Source organism: Rosa rugosa, chromosome 6 (assembly GCF_958449725.1).
Source record: "Rosa rugosa chromosome 6, drRosRugo1.1, whole genome shotgun sequence".
Lineage (NCBI taxonomy): Eukaryota > Viridiplantae > Streptophyta > Magnoliopsida > Rosales > Rosaceae > Rosa > Rosa rugosa.
In genome coordinates, this window is record NC_084825.1 from 1,830,502 (window position 1) to 1,842,568 (window position 12,067).

The following is a 12,067-nucleotide window of genomic DNA, read 5'->3' on the forward strand; positions in this document are numbered from 1 at the left end:
TTTCAACCAAATAACTAAACTCAATCTATGTATAACAAAATGACCAATTTTGTGAGCCATCATGTTACACTCATGTCCAGTATGACTTTTAAATGAGATGAAAGCTCATGCATATCTCGATCAAGATTCAAGACAGTAATATGTTTTAGAGAGAGAGAGAGAGAGATGCCCTATGAAAGTATGTGAGGGATTAATTTGGAGGGACTAATGTGATAGTTTTAGAATATTGAGAAGTTGAATGACCCAAATTTTGGGTGAATGTTGAAAACTTCTTCTTGGTAACACATGGCAGGTTTCTATTGGTTCTCCAGTCTTCCTGCTTTCGTCTGAGTAACACACCGGATCAGCACCTTTCGACTATTACCATTTCTCACTGCTCTCACTTTGTTGTACTATCTTCTTTTCTTAGGGTCACATTTGGAAGCTCCCCACTCCCCAGCTGTTTTAGGGTTTCTCCTGAAAATGGCATTCGCTAATCGAATCCGATCGAGCCTCCCTCTCCTCTCCAAGATTCTCAAATCCGATTCAATCTCCGCCGCCAATGCCTCCGCCGCCCCCCGCGCTCTACTTTGCCCTACTTTCTCCGATTCCGAGGTACAAGGAGCTCCGATCTAGTTTGCTTGCTATCTCCGATTTCGCTTTACTTTACTGTGCTTTAATTTGCATTTCGTTATCTGATTATGAGAGAATCCGTGGATGTTTTGAAGGAGAAAGATTTTCGATTATGAATTTATGAATTATTTTCTTTGGAGTCCTTTAGTTTAAGTATGGTTGAATTGATGAATTGCTGGTTGTGTTTGCAGTTGTCGAGGAACTTTTCCACTGCTCCCGGTAATAAGGATGTGAAGGTCAAGGTAATTGAAATCTCTGGCTTCAACGGCTTATCGGTTTACATGCCCTCACATTTTTAGTTGAAAAGAAAAGAATTTTTATCTTGGATTTTTGTACATAGAAAAGCCACAGCTGCTTGTTATCCTGCATCAATTACCGAATTGCTTTTAACTTGATGTATCGGGTCTTGTTTTAGCTTTAGTGAAACTAGATACGTGATATTTTAATCTTGGAGTTTAATCATATTTGTTGTAATTTACTGCACTGATGAAATTCACTGTTTTGCCTGTATCGTAAGTATTGTTAGGTTTCTATATTCTTTATTAAAAAAAAAAAAAAGCCTGTTATTTATTCAGTACATCCTTGCTAAGGAAAAGGAAAAATGTTTGTCAGAGTTTATACATTAAAGATTTTTTGTTTCATTATCAATGATAGAGATTGATGTTGATTAAATCTACCATGATTTGCTAGGTGCCTTTGGCTTTGTTTGGGGGCTCTGGGAACTATGCCTCTGCTTTGTACATTGCTGCAGTGAAAACTAATTCCTTGGACAAGGTTGAGTCTGAGATTCTTGACTTTGTTGGGGCAATGACGAAAAGTCCTACGTTTTCTCAGTTCGCAAAGGATTTGTCAGTGCGTGCAGATACTAGAAAGAAGGCAATTGAAGATATTTCTGCTCAAGCTAAATTTTCAGAAATTACAAAGAACTTCTTGCGTATGATTACTGCCTTTTTTTCATTGACATTTATATATTCTGTGATTTCAATGCTTTTGTTTTGGGGTGCTTTCATCTTCTTGTTTTTATTTCAGTAATTACCCCAAATTATCTGTTATTTTCTTTGAAATTTTTTTCCTTATTTGAAGGATTTGGGAGAACAATTAGTAATCATCAATTGGGATATCTCAAGGCTTGAACAAATAGATTAATGTACTTTCATTTAGCCTCACTCCGAGGTTCCTTTGTGGGGACTAAATGCCCTGCATAACGCCTTCACTTTTGAAATCCTTTGTTATTATTATCATCTGTAGCTAGACAGAATATGTCTGCATGTATTTGAAATTGGGTGGATATGATCATCTGCAATATATGGAAAGACTTGATTGTGCTTTAGCATGTCTTGGAATCCCCACATGAGTCGGGTCAAATCCATATTCTGGCACCCCAGTGCAACATCAAGTGTCTAACAGGGAGGAATGGCACTTGGGAGACTTGGTCTAAAATAGGTCTCACATGGGAGACTTGGTCTGACATGAGCTAAAATTAGCAGTCCCATGGGAGGAGATGCTGATGAGGCCACATACGAGGGAGACGTTGGCGTCTAGCGCTTCCTCTGGCTAAGATCTCCTTCCAGACCTTTCCACCATCTTCCTCTGCCCTGCTCCGGCGTGATCCGTTTGAGTGTTTGTGTTGTTTTAGATGTTCTTGAGGGGTTATTATGCTCGTGTTCTGATGATGAGAGTGGAGAGGGATACGGAGAGGGATCTGGTGGCAGATCCGAATTCATTCCTGAGACTAATATTGGGGCATTGCCCTGGAAATGGAGCCTCTGATGTTTGCAGATTTAGGGCATTTCAATAAAACAAACTCTATGGTGGAGTGTTGCCCTTACTGTTACAAGAAGTTGTAGCAGGAATCAAGAGTCTGGTTTACTGGGATGGGGAATCCAAGGGCTCTACAATGCAAAGAGTTATGAGACCCTCAATTTGGATGAATAGTGACTTAGGGATCTTGTTTGATATGAGATCCCATTGTTAGACATGCTCTTATGGCTTTAATAACTAACTTCACCAACAAAATTTATCATGTTCGAGTTTATGTTCTTAAAACTATGTTTCTTTACGTTATCTCTGCACTCAGTGTGTAATTCACAAGGTTTCTTTAACCATACGATTATTTATTTATTTATTTTCCAGTTAAAAGTCTATATTTATAGATCAAATTTCTTTTTGTAGTCGTCTTGGCTGAGAATGGAAGGCTAAGGAACATTGATACCATAGCGAAGAGATTTGTGGAATTGACCATGGCACATAAGGGAGTAGTGAAAGTTATTGTGACATCTGTCATTGTAAGTTGTAGTTCTTTAGAAGTAAACTTCATTTTCTAATGGTTATAACTTATACTGCCTACATGCCTAACCCAAAAGAGGATGGAAAAAACATTTTTATTTGGGCAAGTGTTCTGATCTCTTCAGTTGATGTTCTGTCATATTTCTAATGGTAGTCGTCAGTAATGCAATCACTAGATGCAAATGATAAATATTTATAATATCTAGTTGGCATTTACTTTGATAATTTAAAGAGTGCATTATTTGGCTTTTCTTTTATTTGATGCAACTTTTTTTCTTTGGGAATTGTACCCCAGTATAAGTTTATTTTGAGAAGTAGAAATGTTATCTTGCAATTTTGGTCGGATTTGTCTTTGAAATGGTAGGACTTGGCGGCATAGGAGGCAAGCGCTAAAATTATCTATACAGTTTTTTATTTTTATTTTTTTATATTTTTTATTTATATTTTATAGCCTTGTGCTGATGGTGTTATTTTTGTGTGTGTGGCAGTTTTTTTCTTCTTATTTTCCCATACCATCGAGTTTTTGACAATCAAATCTTGGTTCAAATGACACTGTGTCACTTGATACTAGCCTTAAGTTCAGTAAGCTGTTCGCTTCTAACAGTATACCTTTTTCGTGTCTTGTTTTGTCTTTTTTTTTTTTTCTGTTGATTTGAAAATCAGTATTGTGTATATACACAAGTTAGATGTGTCTCTCAATAATAATGTTTTCTCCTCACTTAGTCTGGTATGTTAAGTTTGAAAGGTTATTAGGAGTTTAGGAACAAGATTGACAATCTGGCATCAAAAAGTGTTAAAACTTTTGGGTCAACAAAATATTGATGTAAATAATATGGAAGTACGAATGTCATATATGTAGAATTCTTACCAAGATCAGACTGTGTATTGTGTTGTGTAGAAATGTATGTCGACCCTTATATCATGTACCATGTATATCTGAATTGGTTCAGTAGATTTATGAAATTACTATCTAATTGTTGCTCTTTTGATTAGCCCCTCCCTGCTGAAGAGGAGAAAGAATTGAAGGAGACACTGCAGGACTTAATTGGAAAAGGGAAGACAGTCAAGCTTGAACAGAAGGTATGCATTTCAGTGGTCTTTTTATCTGCTCTTAAATGCACAAGTTTTGTATAATGGATGGAAATTTGATTCTCTGTTTGACATGACAGATCGATACCAGTATCATGGGTGGGCTTGTGGTAGAGTTTCAGCAGAAGGTGTTTGACATGTCCATCAAGACTAGGGCACGCCAGTTTGAGAGGTACTTGCGGGATCCCATTCACTGGGACAACCTCTAAATGGTGTTTGCCAACAAAGAATCCTTTTTCCTGATACATAACTGTCAAAGCTCTATGAAGGAAAGAAATATTGTTTAATTTTGGTGCTTGAATCCAGTTGTTTAAAAAGATGGAAAGCCACATGATTGGTATGACATCAATCTGCAAATAAAAGAACGTTTTTAGGAAATTGTTCTCGGCAGTTTAAGAGACTTGCCAGTTTTTGTTTGTCTTCCTATTTTGGTGCTTTGAAGTTATGACAAGTTCTGATCTCAATAAGATTCATTCAATGAGAGAAGTACATTGTCTTGTTCAAGTGATGTGGTTATTGGTGCATATGGCGGTGATTCCGGCAATGTGTAAACGCCGCCTCCAAGTGCCTTTTTTTTTTTTTTTTTTCGCCATACATGCTAGTGCCTCCTTAATTATGGAGGCTTTTAAAGATATAAAAAATAATTAGTGCAACTAGAAAAACATTTCATTTGTTTCAAAAAGACATGGAGATTTAATAGTTTTTGAGGAAGAGTAGCAAATTGGCTATATTAAAACTTGGGGTCGTAAATTGAATAATATTAAAAGCTTAAAATAGCAAATTAGTTAAAATAAATTTTAAGATAAAAGAATTGACACTAAAATGAAATTTTTGGTAACAAATGGACTTTACTTCGCTAACCAGGGCTGGTTAGCGAGTGCTGACTTCAGCCACAAACTGATCGACACGTGTCCATTCTAGAAAAAAAAAAAAACAGATCGACATAGCCACAAACAGATCAACACAGTTCCAGTTAACGTCAAAAATATCCCAACCCAGAAACTCCTTTTCCTTCCAAATTGGGTTTCCTTCTGCATTCTTCAGTAAAATTCATAGGGATTTGAAGCGATGGGTATTGGTTTCGAATATGAGTACTGGATTTCTTCAGTACCCAAATGAATTCGACGATGGGTACTAGATTTCAATCAGTTTTGTTCGGTTTACGGGGTTTACGGTACGATTCGACTCTAAACCCGACGAAGATGGAACAAGAAGCAGCGGCTCAATGATTCAGGTGGGGCGCTCAGAATGGTCGAATTCGAATAGCTCATACGGGTCAGACCCAACTTACTTGGATGTCGTGACTCGCGTCAAGAAGCTTCTTTGCCGGTGAATGCTGGTTGGGATCAAAGACGGGCCCTTTTTCTTGGGGTCTACATTGACAAAAGGGGTAACATCATTCTTCAAGACTCGATGGAGTATCGGAGCACTCGCTAAGGAATTCGCCTTTTGATGGACCAGCGATGCCGTGGTCTGATTCTGATGATTGGCTCTTGTCGTATTTGTTGCTGGGTTGCTCCATTGAAGAACAAATTAGTCTACTTTCAGTGTAGAATTCTATTTTTGTTTTGTGATTGTTCGAATTTGTCTTTGCAATTTGGGTAACAATGCTGAGTTGAAATTTGACTTCTTGTTTATCTTGGGGTTTTGGTTGTTATACTCAGTAGGAATGTTGCTGTAATCTGCATAGTTTTTCAAGTGTGTGGATGTTCAATTTTACTGAGCAATTGAATTGGCATGCTCTTGTTCGAACTTGTTTAATTGTGATGGTTCAATTTTGTTTTGCAATATCTGTATCACTGCATGAATTACTGGCAGCAAGTTCATGATTTGAGTGATATAAGCAAAATTATATACCACCTATGTTGCTCTGTGGAACATTAATATGGTCATGATGTGATATATGCAATGGTACCGTTTTATATACTACCATTCACCTAGTAGAGTTCTTTCCAACCATGAAAAGAGCTAAGATATAGATACAAGCACCATAAGCTCAGGTTTGCAGATATCAGATGAAAAACATAAGTACCACAGCAGACTTTTACAAGCCAAAAGGTTAAATATAAATGTCTAGATTTATATAGCATTGATCATAAGCTTTGTGGCCTCTTTCTTTGTAAAGTCTGCTGCAGTTCCTCTTTCTTTGCTCCCACCACTTTGTCCACAATCTTCCCTTCTTTCAAAAACATGAAGGTCGGCCATACACCAACGACCATATATATGGGTAGCAAGATTAGGAATAACAATGAAAATCTGTCAAAAAAAAAAAAAAAAAACAGAGCAGGACATTGAGATTAACCAAGTACAACAACAATTTGCAGAGCCTTTGACTAGTACTGGTAGTGCTTACACAATCAGCTAAATTTTACAACTTTAAATTCTTGAGCAACTACTCCAGGCATAAGTTTCAAAATACACATTTCTATGAAAAATAATAAGAATATCATATGAACTGGGTATTAAGCCACAACTTTGAACAAAAAATATGGCCATAAGTTACAAACCTCTATAAGTTCCTGTTATGTTCCACGTAGAAAAGGGTCCCAACTCACTTTCATCTTTTCTTACAAATAGCCATTGCAACGAAAGTAAAATGAGGAGTTTAGTAGGTTTATTCAGATTTCATTCAATTCCAACAATCTTATTTTGGTAGTTAACAGACAAGACATATCTACAAAAACCTCAGAGACATATAACACAAGACACAAGCCTCACTTTGCAATAGCAACATATTCATCATAATGTAAGGGATTAATCCCTAAAAGCACCGGTAACCAATGTCAAAAGAAACAGAGCAGGACATGAGATTAATCAATTGGTTTGTTTCAAAATAGACTACTAAGCTCTTTATCAAAACAAGATATGAGATACTTCCACTAACCTTCATCAAAACATGCCCCTTGTCAACTTGAGGTTCCATCCAAATCCCCCTGGGTCATATCACCCTGAACATGCATGCTTATTATCAGTATAGTAATACTCATAACATCAGCAGATCAAATAAGTTACTTGCATGAACTCCTCAATCAAGATAATCACTTACTTGAGTCAAAACATCAGCAAATTGAACATCATGTTCACTATTCGGTTGTGTTTCTGAACTGGCACCTATGCTTTCAAATTCCTATAAATGTATTGAAAACAGATGTAGTTCATCAAAATTATAAAGTAAACTCACTTATTCAATTTAGAAGGATTAGAACTGTACCTGCATGGGTATTTTTCTTCTTGTGGGAGCTTTTGTGCTTTTCTTTGGTACTTTACTCTTTTTTTGTTCAGCCGGGTCTTTGAATCTGGTACGTGGACGACCAATTGTAGCTTTTTCTTTTAACTCCACGCACAATTGTTGTTTCACAAGCATTAGATTGAACTATTCCCTCAACCTCTTCACTTTCACCAAAAGTAGTTTTATCTTGTGAACTATGACCAGAACTTCTCCCCTCTTTCTCATTGTGATTTTTCTTTATTAGCTTTAAGCCTTTGAGCATCTCAACCAAACATTCATGTGCATATCTTGTTAACTCTTCATCATCTGCTGCAACAGTTAAAATATCACGAGAAGTGCGGCACAAGTAGCCATACCGTTTGCCAATCGATTCCTTAGGATTACCGTGAACCTCATTTCCATGATAACTAGTAATACTCATAATTTTTGCTTCTCTTGTCCATCGCTTTAAAATGTATTGCGGTGGAATCATCTTCACATTCTTCTTGTCAAGCACTTTTAGTGCATGAGCACACAGAATCCCAACAAAAGTAAACTTTTTACAACTACAATGCACATTTTGTGCTGAATCTTCATATCTGACCAAGTGCTCATTATGTTCAGAACTATATGATAATATATACTCTGATGTCGACCCAGACTTACCAACCTTGTAAGTACTATAATTATGAATTCTCACAAATTCTTTTTGAAACAGCAAGAAAACCTTTGGAGTATATACCTCTGCTGCATGTTGCAGCATATGTGCACTTACTGCTAAGATAGGAGTTGTTTGTATCATCTTGTATTCAGCAATCAACTCTTCATATCTTCGATCAGCCAAAACTCTTTCATAATGTTCAAAAAACCGCAAAAGATTATGCTCCGGCCTCAAATATTTCTTAAGCACATTATTCATGCATTCACTACGTTGTGTGCTTTTCATATCCGCGGTGAAAGTATGTCTCCCATACACCAACGCCCATTTTTCTCGCAATTCAAATAAATTATTCAGCCACTTGTTTTCCTGGAGGCTATATTTCTCAAGCATATCATTCCATGCTAATAGCCACTCATGCTCAAACTCATAGTCATACATACAATTGCTAAAATCATCAATAAATTCTGAAGATCCATGAAAGACATGACTTAGATTCTTAGCAGCATTTTGATAAAGATGCCAAACACATAAGCGATGAGTAGCTTGTGGAAAAACATCTTTTATTGCTTTAGCCATGGCAGCAGACTGATCAGTAAGAATGGTTATTGGTTGCTTACCAGACATAGCAGAGAGAAATGTCTCAAATAACCACCTAAAAGACTATGTTGTTTCATCATATAACAAAGCTGCACCAAATAGTGTTGTTTGCTTATGATGATTAACCCCAACAAATGGTGCAAATGGTCGACCATATTCATTTGTTCTGTACGTCGTATCAAAACAAAGCACATCTCCAAAAAGACTATAATCACTTACCGATCGAGCATCAGCCCCAAATATATTGGTGATCATATCATCCTCATCAAGTTGGATTGAATAAAAATATGACGAATTCTCAGATTGCATCTTCTGAAAGTACTGTAATATAGCACCTGCATCTCCCTTTTCCATTTTAGACATTCGCTTTCTATGTATGTAATTCATGTAATCCTTGTGTGAAAATCCAAGATTCTCTGGCCCTCCTACTTCTCTACTCATCAGCTCCACAGTTGCTTTTATGGAGAAACCAGAGCATTCAGCATCATCTGCATGTGCTTTTTGTGCCTCAGATATATTTCTATTGACCTTAAGCAAATGCTTCAGTGGAGTACTAATCAAAGGATGATTATGATTTTTCTGAAATGAGACAACCTTGAAATTTCCATTCTTCTGCAGTTGGATGGTTAGATGAGCTTGACAACCACATCTTGTAACTGGTTGAGAATAAGATGCATTTGTACGACGCTTGTCCTTTATCCTGAAACCTTCTTTTGAACAACAATAAGGTACCCATGTCACAAAATTCTCAATGTTTTTCCTACTGTTTCTTATCCTCACATTGAATCCATGTTTGCCACCATAATTGTTATAAAACTTAGATGCACTCTCAACATCCATAAACTCTTTTCCAAGAATGACCTCTTCAGTTGCTTCTTCATTATTTTCATTCACTACATGCAAATCATCAGTAGGTTCACAATGAGAATGATCACACTGCTCTTTACCTTGTAAGTCTTTGATATTACTTGTTGGCTGATTGCCCAAGCTTGGACAGTTTGCATTATCCATTAACCTGTAACAGAATAACAAATTATAAGCAAGTAACCAGCTTTTGTCATCGAAAGAGTTGCAAGAAGCTCTAGATACTTGACGGTTTATTCAAAGCTTTGAACACATACCAGAAAGAGGACAAACCCATGATTGGGGATTTAGTATGATTGAACAACTAAACAAGAACATAATCGAAATCTAATTACCCAGAATTGATTATTGAACTCTTTGGATTAGACCACCTAAATCAGAGATTAAATAAAAATTAGATCAAATCTCAATACTTACCAACTATCATACTATTCTGATTTCAAATTGAAATTGGATGGAGAAACTATAAATCACGATCACTTTTTGTTGCTCATCCTCATAGCTTGCTGAAGAAATTTTTATTGAATAATGCAGAAGGGTTTACAATCGGAAAGGAAAAGGGATTTCTGGGTTGGGATATTTTTGACGTTAACTGAAATTGTGTTGATTTTTTTTTTTTTTTTTTTTTTTTTCTGGAATGGACACGTGTCGATCATTTTATGGCTGAAGTCAGCACTCGCTAACCAGCCCTGGTTAGCGAAGTAAAGTCCGTAACAAATTAACAATTACACCTTATAGAAACCATGCAATAATAAACCTGAAGTGAATTTAATAATTTAAATATCACATGAGATTCTCTCAACAGGATTACACTCCATTTAGAATGTCACTTCCCTTTCTTGTTTGCTTTCTATATTCACATTTTATGTAGATCTTAATTTTTTTATACTTCTCTTTTGATTGCAACTTATGTACAAAAAATATAACAATCGGACCTTTTCAATTGCGTGCGTAACGTCACAAGAAAGAGGGGCGGACGCACATAGGGACGAGTGGGGGCTACTGCCCCCAGTGGATTCTTTTCATTTGCTCAGCAGCTTCATATATATGTTATGTTCATCGGTTTTTGCCCCCAGTGGAAGAGGAATATGCTGCTACTGCCCCATAACTATTGAGTAATCTGCTGCCTCACAAGTCACAACAATTAAACTGAGGAAACTAGCTTACACGTGTAAATGTATGCAAGCGTTTGGCTTTGTATGCATACATTCCCTTGGTGGGTCTCAAAAGTCGGGATGAAATCTGCTGTCCCCAAAAATGCTGTGCCAAACCAGTCCCCATGCATTCATTGGTCCACAAAGAATAAAATATGGAACAAAAGATTAAGAAATTTTTTTTTTAATCTGTATGGACCAATGAATGCATGGGAACAGGTTTGGCACAGGGGATTAGGGACAGCAGATTTCTTCTCCTCAAAAGTCTGCAGCTGCAGGACTACAATAAAAAACTCATGCATTTGAGTTTTCTTTGTGGGACATTATTGTGGGACTATGAGACATGTGGAGGCACGAGGCTGATGTTCTATCTTCTATTACTGGGAAATATAGCAGATGCCTCTTCTAATAATTCAAGTTGCTTTTAGCTTATTTTGAGCTGTGAATTAGCCTTTACTCGAGTTATTTTTAACATAGTGTTTAGCTCTCTACTTTGTATTTTATTTGTGAGAAAGATTTTGGCCTTGTGCCTCTTTCTCTATTGTTCTTTTTTTTTTTCGTTTATTTTCAATAAAATTTCAAGTTAAGGGGTAGTTTTTCCCTTAACTCGCTTACCAAAAAAAAAAAGGTCTGCAAGTCTTTCTCTTTTTAATTTTATATTTCTAATTTATAAGAGTTTCACAGGTGCATGATTTCATAATTAATCAATTTTGATTTTTTTTTTTTAAGAACTACATGATGATTACTAACATTAAATTGTAATAAGGTTTTGAAACATCTTTTATATTGCTTGGTTTTTATACAAGAAGATTGGATCGCTCTTGCCTGGTGGTTTTTAAAGTCATTTTATCTGTTAGGACTTAGGAAGTTAGAATATGCATTCATTGAAACTATTATCAATATCGAAAGATTGAAAAATTATGTTTCATTCATTGTAGTATTTTATATTTGTTTGTTCAACTTTTTTTTTTTGCCTCCACTGCGTCCGCCACTGCAAGAAACCACGAGGTCATATAATTTTTTTTAATTTGTATTGTACAATAAGATTGATCCATGCATGTATAAATAAATGAAATCAAAACCCTACATCCTCGTGGCTCCAAAAAGTCGATCCAGGACGGCAGATCAACAAACTTGGGGTAGCACAATGGCCACTGCAAGCGGGTGGGTTATAGACCCAATAGCCTTCAATTTCACTAGTGGCCATAGCCTCATTTTCTAGTAGTGAATGTTAGAATAGCAATGGCGCCAAAAACTTCATACGACTCTTCCAAGTGCACCAAATAAGAAAAGAAAAAAGATGAGTACTCTCAAGTTTTCTTAGCAAACAAGAAAAGCAGAACACAAACCACTCACTTAAAAGGGGAGTTAGCGTGGTGGTTACCTTAAGAACCCAACTAAATCAATCTGAACTAAGAAAACAGAAACAAATATCTAAAAGACAATTTTTCTAGATTGAACTACACGTAACCCATACTCAAGTCTCGAACTTCCAAGCAAACCAACCCTGCTCCATAGCCGTACCACACATCAACACGGCTATAATGCCAAATAAAGGCAGAACCCAGATCAGCCACCTGGAGGAGTCGACCACAC

General features: G+C 36.5%; 2 protein-coding genes and 1 long non-coding RNA gene across 3 annotated transcripts; 1 reads left to right on the forward strand and 2 right to left on the reverse strand.

The window, feature by feature from the left end:
• Window positions 1–393: 393 nt before the first annotated feature.
• LOC133714151 (ATP synthase subunit O, mitochondrial) lies at window positions 394–4,491 on the forward strand. The gene is made up of 6 exons (XM_062140220.1): window positions 394–594; window positions 804–854; window positions 1,303–1,546; window positions 2,785–2,897; window positions 3,892–3,978; window positions 4,068–4,491. The coding sequence occupies exons 1-6, from the start codon at window positions 463–465 to the stop codon at window positions 4,194–4,196; spliced, it is 756 nt and encodes a 251-aa protein (XP_061996204.1). The 5' UTR covers window positions 394–462; the 3' UTR covers window positions 4,197–4,491.
• Window positions 4,492–6,091: 1,600 nt separating this feature from the next.
• Window positions 6,092–7,131, reverse strand: LOC133715110 (uncharacterized). Its single transcript, XR_009848944.1, has 3 exons — window positions 7,034–7,131; window positions 6,872–6,935; window positions 6,092–6,243 (listed from the first exon to the last, which is right to left on the reverse strand). It is a non-coding gene; the product is annotated as an uncharacterized LOC133715110 (long non-coding RNA).
• A 134-nt stretch (window positions 7,132–7,265) lies between these two features.
• Window positions 7,266–8,480, reverse strand: LOC133714532 (protein FAR1-RELATED SEQUENCE 5-like). Its single transcript, XM_062140657.1, has one exon. The coding sequence runs from the start codon at window positions 8,478–8,480 to the stop codon at window positions 7,266–7,268; it is 1,215 nt and encodes a 404-aa protein (XP_061996641.1).
• Between the last annotated feature and the right edge of the window lie 3,587 nt (window positions 8,481–12,067).

What these genes read in the sequence shown, in the direction of transcription:
- LOC133714151 (XM_062140220.1), top strand. Translation starts at nt 463, where the DNA reads ATGGCATTCGCTAATCGAATCCGATCGAGCCTCCCTCTCCTCTCCAAG. An exon ending in CTACTTTCTCCGATTCCGAG is followed by an intron (nt 595 to 803) that starts GTACAAGGAGCT and finishes TTGTGTTTGCAG; the next exon opens with TTGTCGAGGAACTTTTCCAC. An exon ending in CAGTCAAGCTTGAACAGAAG is followed by an intron (nt 3,979 to 4,067) that starts GTATGCATTTCA and finishes TTGACATGACAG; the next exon opens with ATCGATACCAGTATCATGGG.
- LOC133714532 (XM_062140657.1), bottom strand. Translation starts at nt 8,480, where the DNA reads ATGTCTGGTAAGCAACCAATAACCATTCTTACTGATCAGTCTGCTGCC.